We start from the raw sequence: 12,500 nt of genomic DNA, 5'->3' as shown, positions 1-12,500 counted from the left end.
TAGAGACCAGGTCCTCTCCTTCTATTTGTTATAGGCATGAGAAAGTTTCTAGCAGTTTAATGCCACTAGACTCATCTATAGTGTCATGTCAGAAGAATGATTGATCGGCTAGAGTTCTATGTGTCTCTCCTAATGAGAAAGCTTATCTGCCTGTTCTGTTTTGCTATTTTTAGACTTTGTCCCAAATCCTACCTCTGGTTTTCTAATCCAGAGGACAGAACTTGTGTTGATACCATTGCATCTTTTTACTGCCCCCAGGTTTTGTTTCATCTTTCTTGGTCACACCGTCTCCTCTGGCCCGGTGATGCTTTCTTTAGTTTCTTCAGTGACATTCCTTTTGACACCATGACTTATCCCTGTCTCAGAGACTTTGCCTGATTTGGATACTGCTCTGGATTCATGGATCCATTCACCTGGCTCTTTACAGGTCTCAGTCTTATGGGAATTGGTTTTCTGTTTTAGGGAAAAGAATCTATAATAAGCTTTCATATGTTAATGTAGAGATCTAAATTTCAGATTTTGGAGAAACCCAAGAAAATAAACTTCTATTTCTCATCCAGAGTTATCCTTTACTTCCTGATTATTTTAGGGTGGGACTGATACTCTGAACATGTAGTTCCTTTAGGAGAGATGTGCTTTAGTTTCTTCCTGAGGTACAGGTATAACTTGGTACCAGTTCTCTTTACGTGTCGTCACTCATGTACAGTACATCAAATGGACAAAATGAGATGTAATTGTCTGTCTCAGGGCTGTCCCTTTGTCATCTTATGTCAGCACTGTGGACACAAAGGAGAACTCTGACATCTTCTCTCAGGCTTGCTGGGATTGTCTTCCTTCTGGAAGCTTCCTTGAGTATGATCACTTTTTTCTCTGTGGTATTGGGGATTGAACCCAGGGCTCTCGCAGGCCAGGCAAGGATTCTACTGAGTGGCATCCAGAGTGCTTTCTATTATTTTTAATTTTGAGACTGAGTCTTGCTAAGTTACCAAGGCTGGCTTTGAACTCACTCTGTAACACACACAGGTTTGAATTGGTGATCCTCTTGTCTTAGCCTCCGAGTACCTAGGATCACAGGGCAGAGCCACTAGACCCCTCTATGATTCTGTTGTAATCACATTCCTTCCTTTGAGTTATAGTGTGGTTAGAGCCTGACTCATTCAGGATGACTACCCAGAATCTGTTCCTCAGCCAGCTCCTTGGTCACTCAGCCTTCTCATATTAATCCTTTCTCTCTTGCTCTGTAGGCATTAGACTATCTTTTCCTTGTCAATGGCATCCCACCCTTCTTCTCTTGTCATCTCATATCTTTCAAACTGTTTTAGATTATAAAACCTATGACCTTGGTAGCTATCTGCCAATCCTCTCCCACTCCAACTGGCTCCACCCTATGGACACTGGGGCTTTGGGAACAGGAGGCTAAAGAAGCCTTGACCGGCTTTCCACCCGGTCTGATTGCAGGTAATGAACATGCAGTGCACAGGGAACCTGGACCTGATCCCCTTGAGGGGACGGCGCCGCAGGAGGTCAGGAGACCTCCCCAGGCTTTCCCCAGCCATCGGCCTACAGCCCCGGGCTGTGTCCACCACTCACCTGGCTTCCTGCACACAGGTGTCTCTCTCTTCCTGCCTTGCCTTCCTTTTCTGCCTATGTCTGCTTTTCGGGATCTAGGGAAACTGATTCATTGTCTAGGTGGACAATGTATGTTTGGGGGTTGTGTGATTGGCCCTCATGGATATTTAAAAAAAATAAAAGAACAAAACAAACAAACACCCAGTTTCATGTATCCAGGAATAAATTGGTTGGAGGGGAGGGCTTCTTGGCTTAAATGAGAAGCTGAGAGGACAGGCCATACTTGATTTGTGGCTGAGTCACTATGGTTGCCTTTCTGAGTCCTAGGAAGGAACAGGTAAGATTGGAGAACCTAATCTTTTGAGGATAATGAATACTTGGGTCATGGTTTCTCAGATTTGGGGCGGGGGGAGCTTTGAGGACCAGTCGTGCAGTAGACGTGCCTTCTAACATAGATGGACTCCCTAGATGGTTCCGCTCTGCACTGGGCACTCTCCTCCTATCTTATTCCTCTTCCACGATAAAAATCCTTTGGCTCATCTAATCTTCTTGATACTGCTTGGCTTTGTAGGGGCAGGAATTCAGAGCCTGGGTTCTATGCTTTGAGATGACACAGTGATTGATTAATCTAGTGTCCTTTTCCTCCAGGTGCTGTCTGAAACTTCTTCTTCAAGACCTGGTGGGTACCGGCTGTTTTCATCTTCACGGCCACCAACAGAGATGAAGCAGAGCGGCCTGGGTAGGTCTTCCAGCATCTCTCACTGTTGTTGGAAAAGTTTGTCTATTCTGAGTTTTATTGTGGAAAATCTTTATTACAGAACTGGGACCACCCCATCCAGTCAGGGCACTGTCAGATGTGGGAAGGGAGAGTGACGTGGAGGGAGCCTTAGTTAGATGTGAACATGCATCCCAGATGACAGTTTTTATCCCACAAAAGTGTTTGCCTTTTGATTTTCTCCCCTAACCCCCATTTCCCCTGTGAGGGGTATTTTCTGGCTCTCCTTTTCACTCCTTATCTGTCCCTCCAGTGTAGCCCAGACTTTAAGGGACCATGGAGGCTCTGGCCCTTCAGAGTTATCAATGACAGAGGTATAACTAGAGGTATTGTGACCCACAGTTGTCATATGTATATGAGATCCTGTGCCATGTCTTCCTCTGAAATCTGGTTTCCACTCCCTGCTTTTCTAATCCTGTAACTTTTTCCTTTCCTTCCGGAAGCTTGAGGGACACAAATCTGAGATGGGTGTAGAGGCAGAGGCTTCTCTCAAGACTTTGAGGGAATATCTTGATTTTTTTGAACCGTGGAAAGGGGTGGAGAGCATCATTCAACCTTTTCTAAGGACACAGACTTGAGGGAGCACCAGACCTCGGGGTATGGTATTCTTTGGGAGGGGTAATCCTTGAGGCAGACTACCTCTGAACTAACTGGAGGTCAGACATGACCGTGTGGGTCTGAACTGGCTCTCCTGGTTCATTTTTTAAAAAATCTTGTCCTATTCTTTCTATTTAAATCCTCTTATTTTTCTGTTACTTTTGCTCTTGCTGCTTGATTTTTTTTGGTCCCAAAATGGTTAACATTTGAACTAGAGGAGAAATGTTTTGATAACTTTCCTAGATAATTTTATATGGGTTGATTGCCTTCTAGAATCCTAAAATAAGTTTGTTGGTTTGGGGCATAAGGGTTAAATGACAACTGTGTTGGTCCTGTGACATGGAAGCCCTAGTACACATGGCCTTGTTCAAACACCAAGACACAGAAAGACTAGATCTCAGGTTACAGAGTAGATACATTTGCAAGTGGGAGTTATATCAAGAATCAGGCATAGGAGTCAGACATGGTAGTATACACTTCTAATCCTAGCACTCGGAAGGTTTGGAGGCAGAGGCAGGTAGGTTTCTGGGAGTTTCAGGCCTGCCTGGTCTACATAATGAGTTCTAAGCCAGTTATGAATTCTAGGCCAGCCAAGGCTACATAGTGAGACTTTGTCTCAAAGAAATAAAACAAATAAGGAAGAACAAGAGGAGAAAGAGGAAGAAGAGGAGGAGGAAGAAGAGAAGAGAAGGAAAAGGAGGAGGAAGAGGAAGAGGAGGAGGAGGAAAGCATATGGCATAGGAAGCTGGGTATGCAGGACAGTGGCTTGTGCCTATAGGCCAAAGCTAGCTACATGGACAACATGGGGAGATTCCTATCTCAAAAATAAACTGAACAAGGCAGAGCCAGGGATGTACAGACCTTGTGACAGATGGTAGTGGTAAGCCAGAGACTGCCCTCTGAGGTACACCGGGATGATTGTACCACAAAATTACTCAGTAGAGGAAGTAAATGCAGGACAGAGCTTGGTGTGGTCTAGGATAGAGCCAGCTACCTTAAGCTTTCTCTAAAGAAGAGCAGACATCTTGTGCAATGTGTCACTCTCTTCATTCTCAAGCCTGATTTGGCATGAAAGTTGGAAGATGTTGCTGCAGAGAGGTCCCGAATTCCAAGGTAGAAATTATTTCCCACCAAGCTCTCTGATTTTTCTTACAGCCCTGAAATACTGGGACCCTGGTCTTCTTTGTAGGCTCCAGGGAAACTATCCTCTTCTCCAGTCTGAATATGAATATGATCTCTCCTGCCAAGCCCAGGGTCTTGGTTATGATGGATTTGGAAGTAGATTATCAAATCCCAAGAATCTGAATGTCAGCCTTCTTTTCGTTTTTTTTTTTTTTTTTTTGGTTTTTGTTTTTTTAGGGCTTTTTTTTGTTTTTGTTTTTGTTTTTGTTTTTTGTTTTTTTGTTTTGTCTTTTTTGTTGTTTTTTGTTTTTGTTGTTGTTGTTGTTGTTTTGAGACAGGGTCTCTCTACATAGCCCTTGCTGCCCTAGAACTCACTTTGTAGACCAGGCTGGCCTCAAATTCACGGAGATCTGCTTGCCTCTGCCTCCTGAATCCTGGGATTAAAGGTGTGCGCTGCCACACCTGACTCATGAATATTAGTCGTATGACTTCCCTGTCCTCAAAGGCTGAAGAAGAAGGATGGGAAGTCTAGCCTTTCTCTGCATCACAGTGGGGACAGTAACTGACCTGACTCACTCTTTTCAGAGGTTCTTCAAGTTCCATTTATTCCTCAGATTGGCACTTCTTTTTGCTTTCTTTGAACTTACACATGTGAGCAGCTGGTTTTGATCACAGGGCTTGCAGGACAATAAACTTTTCAGAGCAGGAAAAAAAAACATTTTTTGTTGTTTCCTACTTGGAGTCTTAATAGGGTGATTAGCATGTAATTGGCATGCACACCCTACTTTATAAGTAACAGACTTTTCATCTATCTTCTGATTTGTGTCCGTCTTGATTTCAGAATCTATGCTGTTTCTCTGTGAAAAAAAAAAACCAACAAAAAACAAAAAAACAAAACAAAACAAAAACCTCTTTTCTAACCAAACATGGTTAGTCCTTGGAGTAAAGAGATCTAGATTCCTGTCCCCCTTAGCTCCTGTACTGTGACCCTGAGCAAAGGAGACAGAACCTTTTGGATCAGTTTCTTCACCTAGTATATAAAATGAGAAAGTTATACTAGATGGTCTCTGAGTCCGTTTTGGCTTTAAAAGTGCAAGGCTCATACTTGTAAGTGGAGAAAAAAATCCCTAGAGGATGGGAGTGTTGAATGAAGAACTTGTAATTGTATGCCAGCCAAGTACCTAAAACCTTGCCTCTGGTTTCAGGGAGAGCCTTTCCTTTCCAAACCTATAAAGGGCTAGATTTCTAGGTCTCTCAAATCTTCTGTCCAGAGTGAAGGACATCCAATTAAGTTTAGAGAAACATGGGCCAGTGAGGTGGTTCAGCAATAATGAAAGTCATTTGCTGCCAAACTTGATGACCTGAGTTTAATGCCTGGGGCATTCATGGTGGATGGAGAGGACTGAGTACAGCAAGTTGTCCCCTGACCTCCAGTGTGTGCCATGGCATGCATTCTCCCTCCTCCCATACAAAGGTTTTAAAAAAGTTTAGAGAGACTTACCTATTCTTTCATTAGAGAGCCACTTGGAAAGCACAGTCTACCTCAGTAGCTTTGAATACCTAATAAGACTAACCATTTTAATAGTGGCCTTCTGTCTCTGCCATGTAAATATTCTGGAGATTTGCTTCTTGCTTGCCTGGTGTGGCTATGGACAGTAGTGAGCACTCTGCAGTCACTTGGAGTAGCCGCTTTGTGGTGGCACTGAATGGCTGTGTGTCTCACTGTTGTATGGTAAAGTTGGGTGTTCTGAATGCAGCTTTGTGTGGCTACTAATGTGCTCCCGGCATTGCAGGCTCACAGTGCACAGGGCTGTTCAGCACCACAGTGCTGGGTGGCTCCTCCAGTGCTCCGAATCTTCAGGACTACGCCCGCACCCATGGCAAAAAGCTCCCGCCCGCCAGTCTAAAGCACCGAGATGGTATGTGGGTGGTTTTGGGGGGCAACTCTCTCTCTTTTTTTTTTCTTCTCTCTCTCTCTCTTTTTAAACTTATCCCCCAGTAAGCATAGAGCTCCAGAACTCTTCATGCTTAAGTTGGTACTGTCAGTGCCTTATACCAAGCTTTCTTCATGGGTAATAAATGGGAGAAGGAGCCGGGACCCCTCCACTCCTCCATTTGCATTCCCTCTCACCATACAAATACTACTTATTTATGCTTCTCCCTTCATGATCTCCCACACACAGCCTGGCTGCATCAGTATGTACTCTTTCCTGGATTCTGGCCTATAGGGATGAGGACCCAGAGGATGATCCATGGTCAGGAGGAATGCAGTGGAATCTTGGTTAAATTTCAGGGAATCAGGGTTAGGGATGTGGCAGTCGATCAGCTAAGGTGAAAAGGTGACATGGAAGGACACTGGGGGAAGGGAGGGAAGTTTCTACACAGATTTTACTTCCATGTGGCTAGGAGGAGAGCATGGTGGTGAAATTAGGGTTGTTTGGTGGGACCATGTTGTGGTAGAAGTGACACCAACTGCTGAGAGATTACAGCAGAGGAAGTAAGTGAACATTGTTGTCAAGATCTAAGGGACGGGGATGGGACCAGATTACACAGTGAGGTAAAGGACCAAGTACACAGTGGGCAGGTTCCAAAGCCGAGGGTGGGCACAGGGGTGGGTGTAATCCCCGTGATGTCTTTTCTCCCCAGAGCTCTTGTTTGTCCCGGCCGTAAAACGATTTTCTGTGTCGTTTGCAAAGCATCCGACTAACGGTACGTTTGCTTCTGACTCAGCATCATCCCTCCTCCTCATGTCACCTCCAGACACTTCACCCTGAGTTCCGACACTGACTTTGCCTCTCCTTCCACTATATTGACACCCTGCTTTCTCTGAATGAGACCCTCACTAAGTGTCCCTCTTGGGGCATTTCCCTTGTGACAGCCTTAGCCATGGCTGTAAGCTGGATAGGCTGACCTATCCCTGTGGCAACTCAGAGTCTGATTCCCATAGTCACCATCATCATCATTACGTCACTTTTGTCAGCATTAGCACCAAAACATCAGTTATGACTCTCCCTTTCCTATCACATGTGTCAAGACTGTTTACAGACAGACTAGGTTCTCTTTCTTAGATGAGAATAGCATTACCTAGCCTGGGCTCATTTCTTCTCTCCCTGTGATCTCAGTTTGTGTAATTGTGACCTTCCTAGTTTATTCTCCAGCTCCTTTGATGGGGTTGATGACGAGTGTGTTCTTCTTTTGGAGCAACTCTACAGTTACTTATAAGAGCTTTGGCATTGGCTATATAACTAACCATCTCCATATTCCTGTCTCCTACCATTTTGTGTACTTTATGTGGCTCTTGTGTTCCTGACATCTGCTTTATGTTTTACTAACCTAGTGCCTGAGCCTAGAAAACAGGGGCCCAGATTGTTTTGGGATAAAAGAAAAAGAAAAAGGAAGTGAGGTATTAGGTAAGGAGAAAGAGTGTTCCTTGAGGGTTCTTTCTTTCTCCTTTTTGCTTTTTGGATGAGTGGTTGTTGCTGGAGATTGAACCCAGGTATTTGTGTATACTGTCCATATGTTCCGCCAGTGAGCTGGGCCCCAGCCTCTGGATCCCAAAGCCAGATGTACCTATGGCAACTCTATCTCAGAGAAGCTGGAAATGAAGGGTTGAGATGAGAATCCTGGCAAAACTTACAAATGAGTAATATTGTAAGAATATAGAAGAACCAGGTCTGTGGACATTGCATCGTGAAGGGTTATGGTCTCTTTGTGGGGCACAGCCAGAGAACCTAAGAACCCTATTGAGCTTTTGTTTCTATATCCTTAGAGTTTTTTCCCTCTTTGTTGTATCTTGTCCCCAAGTAAATCCAGTTTTGTTAGATATGGTTTTCTTCTGTGTGAGAGTTGAGACACAAACAGAAGATTATTTAGATGTCCTGTACCCATGCCCACCAGCTGCCTTACCAGTGGCAAGTGTTAGATTTTAGCCTGGCCAGGTCATGCCTATATCCTCTAGACACTGCTGAAGTCACTCCCTCGGTTGGTGACCCTAAATTTATTCGGTCCATCTCCACCTCCAGACTCTCTCTTCTGCCTGTGACTGAAGTCTCCATTCACACGTCTGTGCTAACTCATACAGCTTCACATAGCACAGTCATCACAGAGCAGGAGTTCATGACCAACCCCAAGCCTGAGACTTGGACTTAAGAGTTCCTAGAGTACCAGGAGCTTGGGAGTCTGAAGTAAGAGCTAAATCACATACCTCCTAGTTTATTAGGTGTCGTAAGAAAAGATCCAAATTTATAAAACAAATCCTCAAACCTATATCTCCACTTCTCTGAAGCCTTGGTTGGCAGACTCAGCAGCTGAAGAAACAAGAATTAATTTTGCCATAAGAAGGAAAAGAAGAAAAACCTGGACAATTCAGGTATAGTGCAGGAGAGCAACCCAAAGTCTCTGACAGCCTTGCACATGTCCTCAGGGTTCTTCTAGCCGCCTGTTTTTCTTGTATTTGAGCTGGGAGGTTAATGTGCTTGCAAAGCCCAGGGTCTGGGATCTACCTGTTACAATAAAACAATTTGGAGCTGTTGTATTTGGAAAAGAAGATCATCTTGATGGAATTTAGCCCTTAAGACGATATGAGAGCTCTACCCCATGGCCAAGGTCTTGCCTTACCGACTCAGCAACTCTAGAGCTTCCTACAATTGCTTATGGCAGATTGTTCATAACAGTGTGCTAGCCTACCACCCATCATCACAATCTCCTTGCATGATGCCTGGCTTTGCAACAGCAGCTGAAACAAACAAACAAACAAACAAACACCCCTAAAACTGGGCCTGGCTTTGGAAAAGAGACAAGGCAATGCTGTCTCCATACTTTAATAGAAGAGTAGCCCCTAGGACATCATCCATGCCTGTGTTCCAGATGAGCTATATCACATCCTGTGACTACAACCAGCACACAGGTGTGGCACATCACTAAAGTATGTGGTGAACTCATCAAAGCAAAATAATCTCATGGGAAAGAGCCAGTGGCTCACCCTCATCCAGAATGTCAGTGTGCCCAACAGATTTGTCCCACACAGCTGTGTGACCTTGGCACAGTCATGGCTCACTGGACTATTCCAGGAAGGGTTGAGTGCTCTCTTGATATCCAAAAGCCAAGCTCTTTGGAAACTAGACTCGTGGGACCACCAGGTGAGACGGTTCTGACCTGGGCGTTCTGAGCAGTCTTCTTCGCCTGCCTTGACCCCCTCCCTCTTCTGTGCTGACATTCTGCACTCCAGCCCTTGCTCATGGTCACATCAGGTCTTCATTCCATAGATTTCCTCCAAGAGCTTACACTTACACTGCTGTTCCTCTTGTGCGTTTCATCACATGACTTTCCATGCCTTCAACACTTTTGCTGCTGAATCCCAGGCATCCACAGAATTTGCCAAGTGGCTAAAAGTATGAGAGATTCCAAACCAAAGCTCTTCCACACAGCAGCTGAACAAGGAGCAGAAGCTGCTCATCAGTGGGAAAAAAAACATCAAATTATCCACCTTTGGCCCAGTGAGGGATACAGCACTCCACCCCCCATAACCTGAGACTTGATTTGTACAAGACTAAGGTAAAGGACAGTTACTCGTATTTGTATTAGAAAGAACAGAGTCTGATGTTTTTATTTTTTGTTTTGTTTTTTTCCTGCACTGTTTCAAAGGAGTCCTACTCCTGGCTTTCTGCCAGCACAGTGTGCCAGCCACCTGGCACCAGTTCTGTCTGTGGCTGTCTTAGAGTCTGTTGTGGCAGCACTTGGCCTTCTGGAATGTTTTCAGTTTTAGCGTTATCATGCTGCCTAATGTCATTTTGACCTTCTCAGAGTGACTCCAAATCTCTTCATCTCTTTCCCAACCTCATAAATCCATCTGCCTGAGAAGCGGGCCTGAGGGTTTAATCTAAGATGGATCAGAGACGCTGAACTCTAGTCAAGGCTTCTGGCTCCGGAATTGCAAGCTCACCCTTTTCCAGAATGATGTAACTGCTCCATAAGCACTGACTGAACTGTGCTCAAGGAGGAAGGGGGGCTGGGGTTTTAGGGTCTCATTAATGCCTTCTCTGAGTCTCACTGTGTGGTGCCAATACTCTTCTTCTGAGTGAGGGATGGACCGTGGCTCTGACCATCTCTCTTTCCTTAGTGGCTCCCACTCTCAGTGACTCTTGTGTCAGTCAGCGCCCCTCATTGTCTCTCCCTCTTCTCTATCTTTGTGCTTCCTATCGTGGTCCCTCTGTCCCCTGCAGAGCTGCTGGATGACCAGCACCCTGTGGTCCGGCTGCTGCGTACTCTTTCCTCTGACTGCCCAAGGGGCTGGCCAGTCTCCTTGGACGCCACGCTGGCGCACCACCTGCACCAGTGCTCCTACCACCTGCGCCTCTTCCGGAACTGGCTGCGCTCAGGCCAGGATGACCCCGAGTGCCTCTACGGTACCCCTGCCACAGGCTGGCTGCCGCCACTATCCTGCCTGGGACTGATTGCTTTGCTTACTGCATTCCTGGCTGGAGAGCCTATCTAGTCTCTGAGGTTATGTGACTTGCATTAGTTGCTTGATCGGGATTGGGACCAGGCTGCCTGGTAGCTGTAGCATTGGCTGCTCATCTCCCCTCTAGCCTCCTTTCTTACTTCCCTCTAATGTTACCCATTCTACTCAGCATAGGAGTAATCTCTTGCCCTGGAATCTGTTTTGTTTTATTTATTTTTTAATACGTTCTTATCTCTCTAATCTTCTACTACCATCATCTTCAAAACCAAACGTTTTCCTAACCACACTGATGAGCTAGGGACTCTTCTGCCTCCTGCCACTAGACTTATAAGGGAAGCCAAGGCACTGAGCATCAAGTAAACATCCAGACAAGCAAAGTTGGAGGTTAAAAGATGATCAGGTATGGGAAAGTTGAGCCAGGACTTCTACTTATTGGTGAAGAAGAGCTAAGTCTTCCCTAGGTGGTGCTGCCCTCCCTGTTCTTAGTTCCTTTACAGAGAGGCCTTGGAACCATCTGGGGCTGAGAAAGTGCTTAGGACATGTTCTTGATCCTTCAGTGGGAACAGTTTTTTCTATTAATAGTCCCAGGAGTAGGGTTATCCATTGATGTCTACCTTTGACCCTACTGAGACTTACAGACCTGTGTTATATGGTATTTTTGGAGGGGCACGAGTTGCCTCATTTTCTTGGTGGAATAGAGAAAACCTAGCAAGCCCAAGATGTTACAGTAGAGCATAAGGAAAAGGCTTTGATGTGATGGAAATGACCAAGAAAGAACTCCCATCCCCTACCCTGTTCATGCACGTGGTTTTCCTCGGCTGAGCTTCATGTATTGCATGCTCCAGTTTGCATCCAAGTATTCCAGCCCTTCTATCCACACCCTAAATTTGCATGAACCCCTCCTTGGATTCCATGCCCTTCTCCTTAATCTGTTCTTTTTTTTTCCTTCACAATCCCTGAAATCTGCTGTTCTTTCCGAGCTCCGTGACCCACTGCCTCATGTTAGATCTACAGTTTCAACCCTTTGCCTCTTGATCCTTGTTTTATTTCCCCAGAAAGTACAAGAGCAGTGCTGGTGCTCTTGTTAGTTCACAGGATGCTGTAGACGCTCCATAGGTAGGATGAGAGGTGATTTGATCACCTGGAGGCTTTAATGGGTGGACATTTTAGGAAAATTGGAGATGAGATAGACTTCCTGAAGGACTCCAAAGAGTTCCTTCTTCCTGGAAATCTTGGATACCCCATTCTCTAAAAGCCACAGATTCTCCTGATGGCTCTCAGGGACTCTCCATCCTTCCTTGGCCAATTGGAGTGTATCTGGTGGGAATAACATTGACTTTTTTCATCTCTTTTCCAACAGGGTTTGAAGGGTGCTCCATGGTACCTACCATCTACCCGCTGGAAACACTGCATAATGCCCTTTCCTTGCGCCAAGTGAGTGAATTCTTGACTAAAGTCTGCCAGCGCCACACTGATGCCCATGCACAGGCATCTGCAGGTATGGGAAGTACTGTTTGTATCTCTAGCTCTACCTCCATACCTGTAATATGTAGAACATGAGAAAATAATGAATTTAAAGTGGGGGCAGGAGAGTTGGTTCAGCAGTTAAGAGTGCTCACTGCTCTTGCAGAGGACCAGAGCTCTTTTCCCAGCACCCACATTAAGTGATTCAGTCACCTGTCTGTAACTCCAGCTCTAGGGAATCTGACACCCTCTACTGGCCACCATGGGGCACTGAAACACATCTACACATAGAAACACAGATGCACATACACATAAATAAAACAAAATAGAATAAAATTGAAAATAGGGAGTTGGGAATTTAACTCAGTGATAGTGTTTGCCTAGCAAACACAAAGCCCTCTGATCAGTCCTCAGCACAAGGAAAGAGAGGAGAGACAGAGGGAGAGTAAGGATGTTAGTGTGAGACAGAGAGAGAGAGAGAGAGAGAGAGAGAGAGAGAGAGAGAGAGAGAGA

At 45.3% G+C, this 12,500-nt stretch overlaps 1 protein-coding gene across 7 annotated transcripts in view; it reads left to right on the top strand.

Moving 5' to 3' along the window:
- The window catches only part of Ppip5k1 (diphosphoinositol pentakisphosphate kinase 1), a 41,720-nt gene that overhangs the window by 20,275 nt on the left and 8,945 nt on the right, over nucleotides 1-12,500 (top strand). For 2 of the 7 annotated variants that reach the window (XM_028766867.1, XM_028766868.1), the window contains exons 26-30: nucleotides 1,459-1,608; nucleotides 2,218-2,308; nucleotides 5,857-5,982; nucleotides 6,710-6,772; nucleotides 11,884-12,021. In XM_028766867.1, the coding sequence (XP_028622700.1) occupies nucleotides 1,459-1,608; nucleotides 2,218-2,308; nucleotides 5,857-5,982; nucleotides 6,710-6,772; nucleotides 11,884-12,021 (568 nt within the window). The remainder of the gene's footprint in view (nucleotides 1-1,458; nucleotides 1,609-2,217; nucleotides 2,309-5,856; nucleotides 5,983-6,709; nucleotides 6,773-11,883; nucleotides 12,022-12,500) is intronic. The other 5 variants (XM_028766869.1, XM_028766870.1, XM_028766872.1 and 2 more) reach the window with 5 other exon arrangements.

Source organism: Grammomys surdaster, unplaced genomic scaffold, assembly GCF_004785775.1.
Source record: "Grammomys surdaster isolate TR1022 unplaced genomic scaffold, NIH_TR_1.0 170, whole genome shotgun sequence".
NCBI lineage: Eukaryota > Metazoa > Chordata > Mammalia > Rodentia > Muridae > Grammomys > Grammomys surdaster.
Note: the sequence above shows the minus strand (reverse complement) of the source record. Positions and strands in the feature narration are given on the sequence as shown.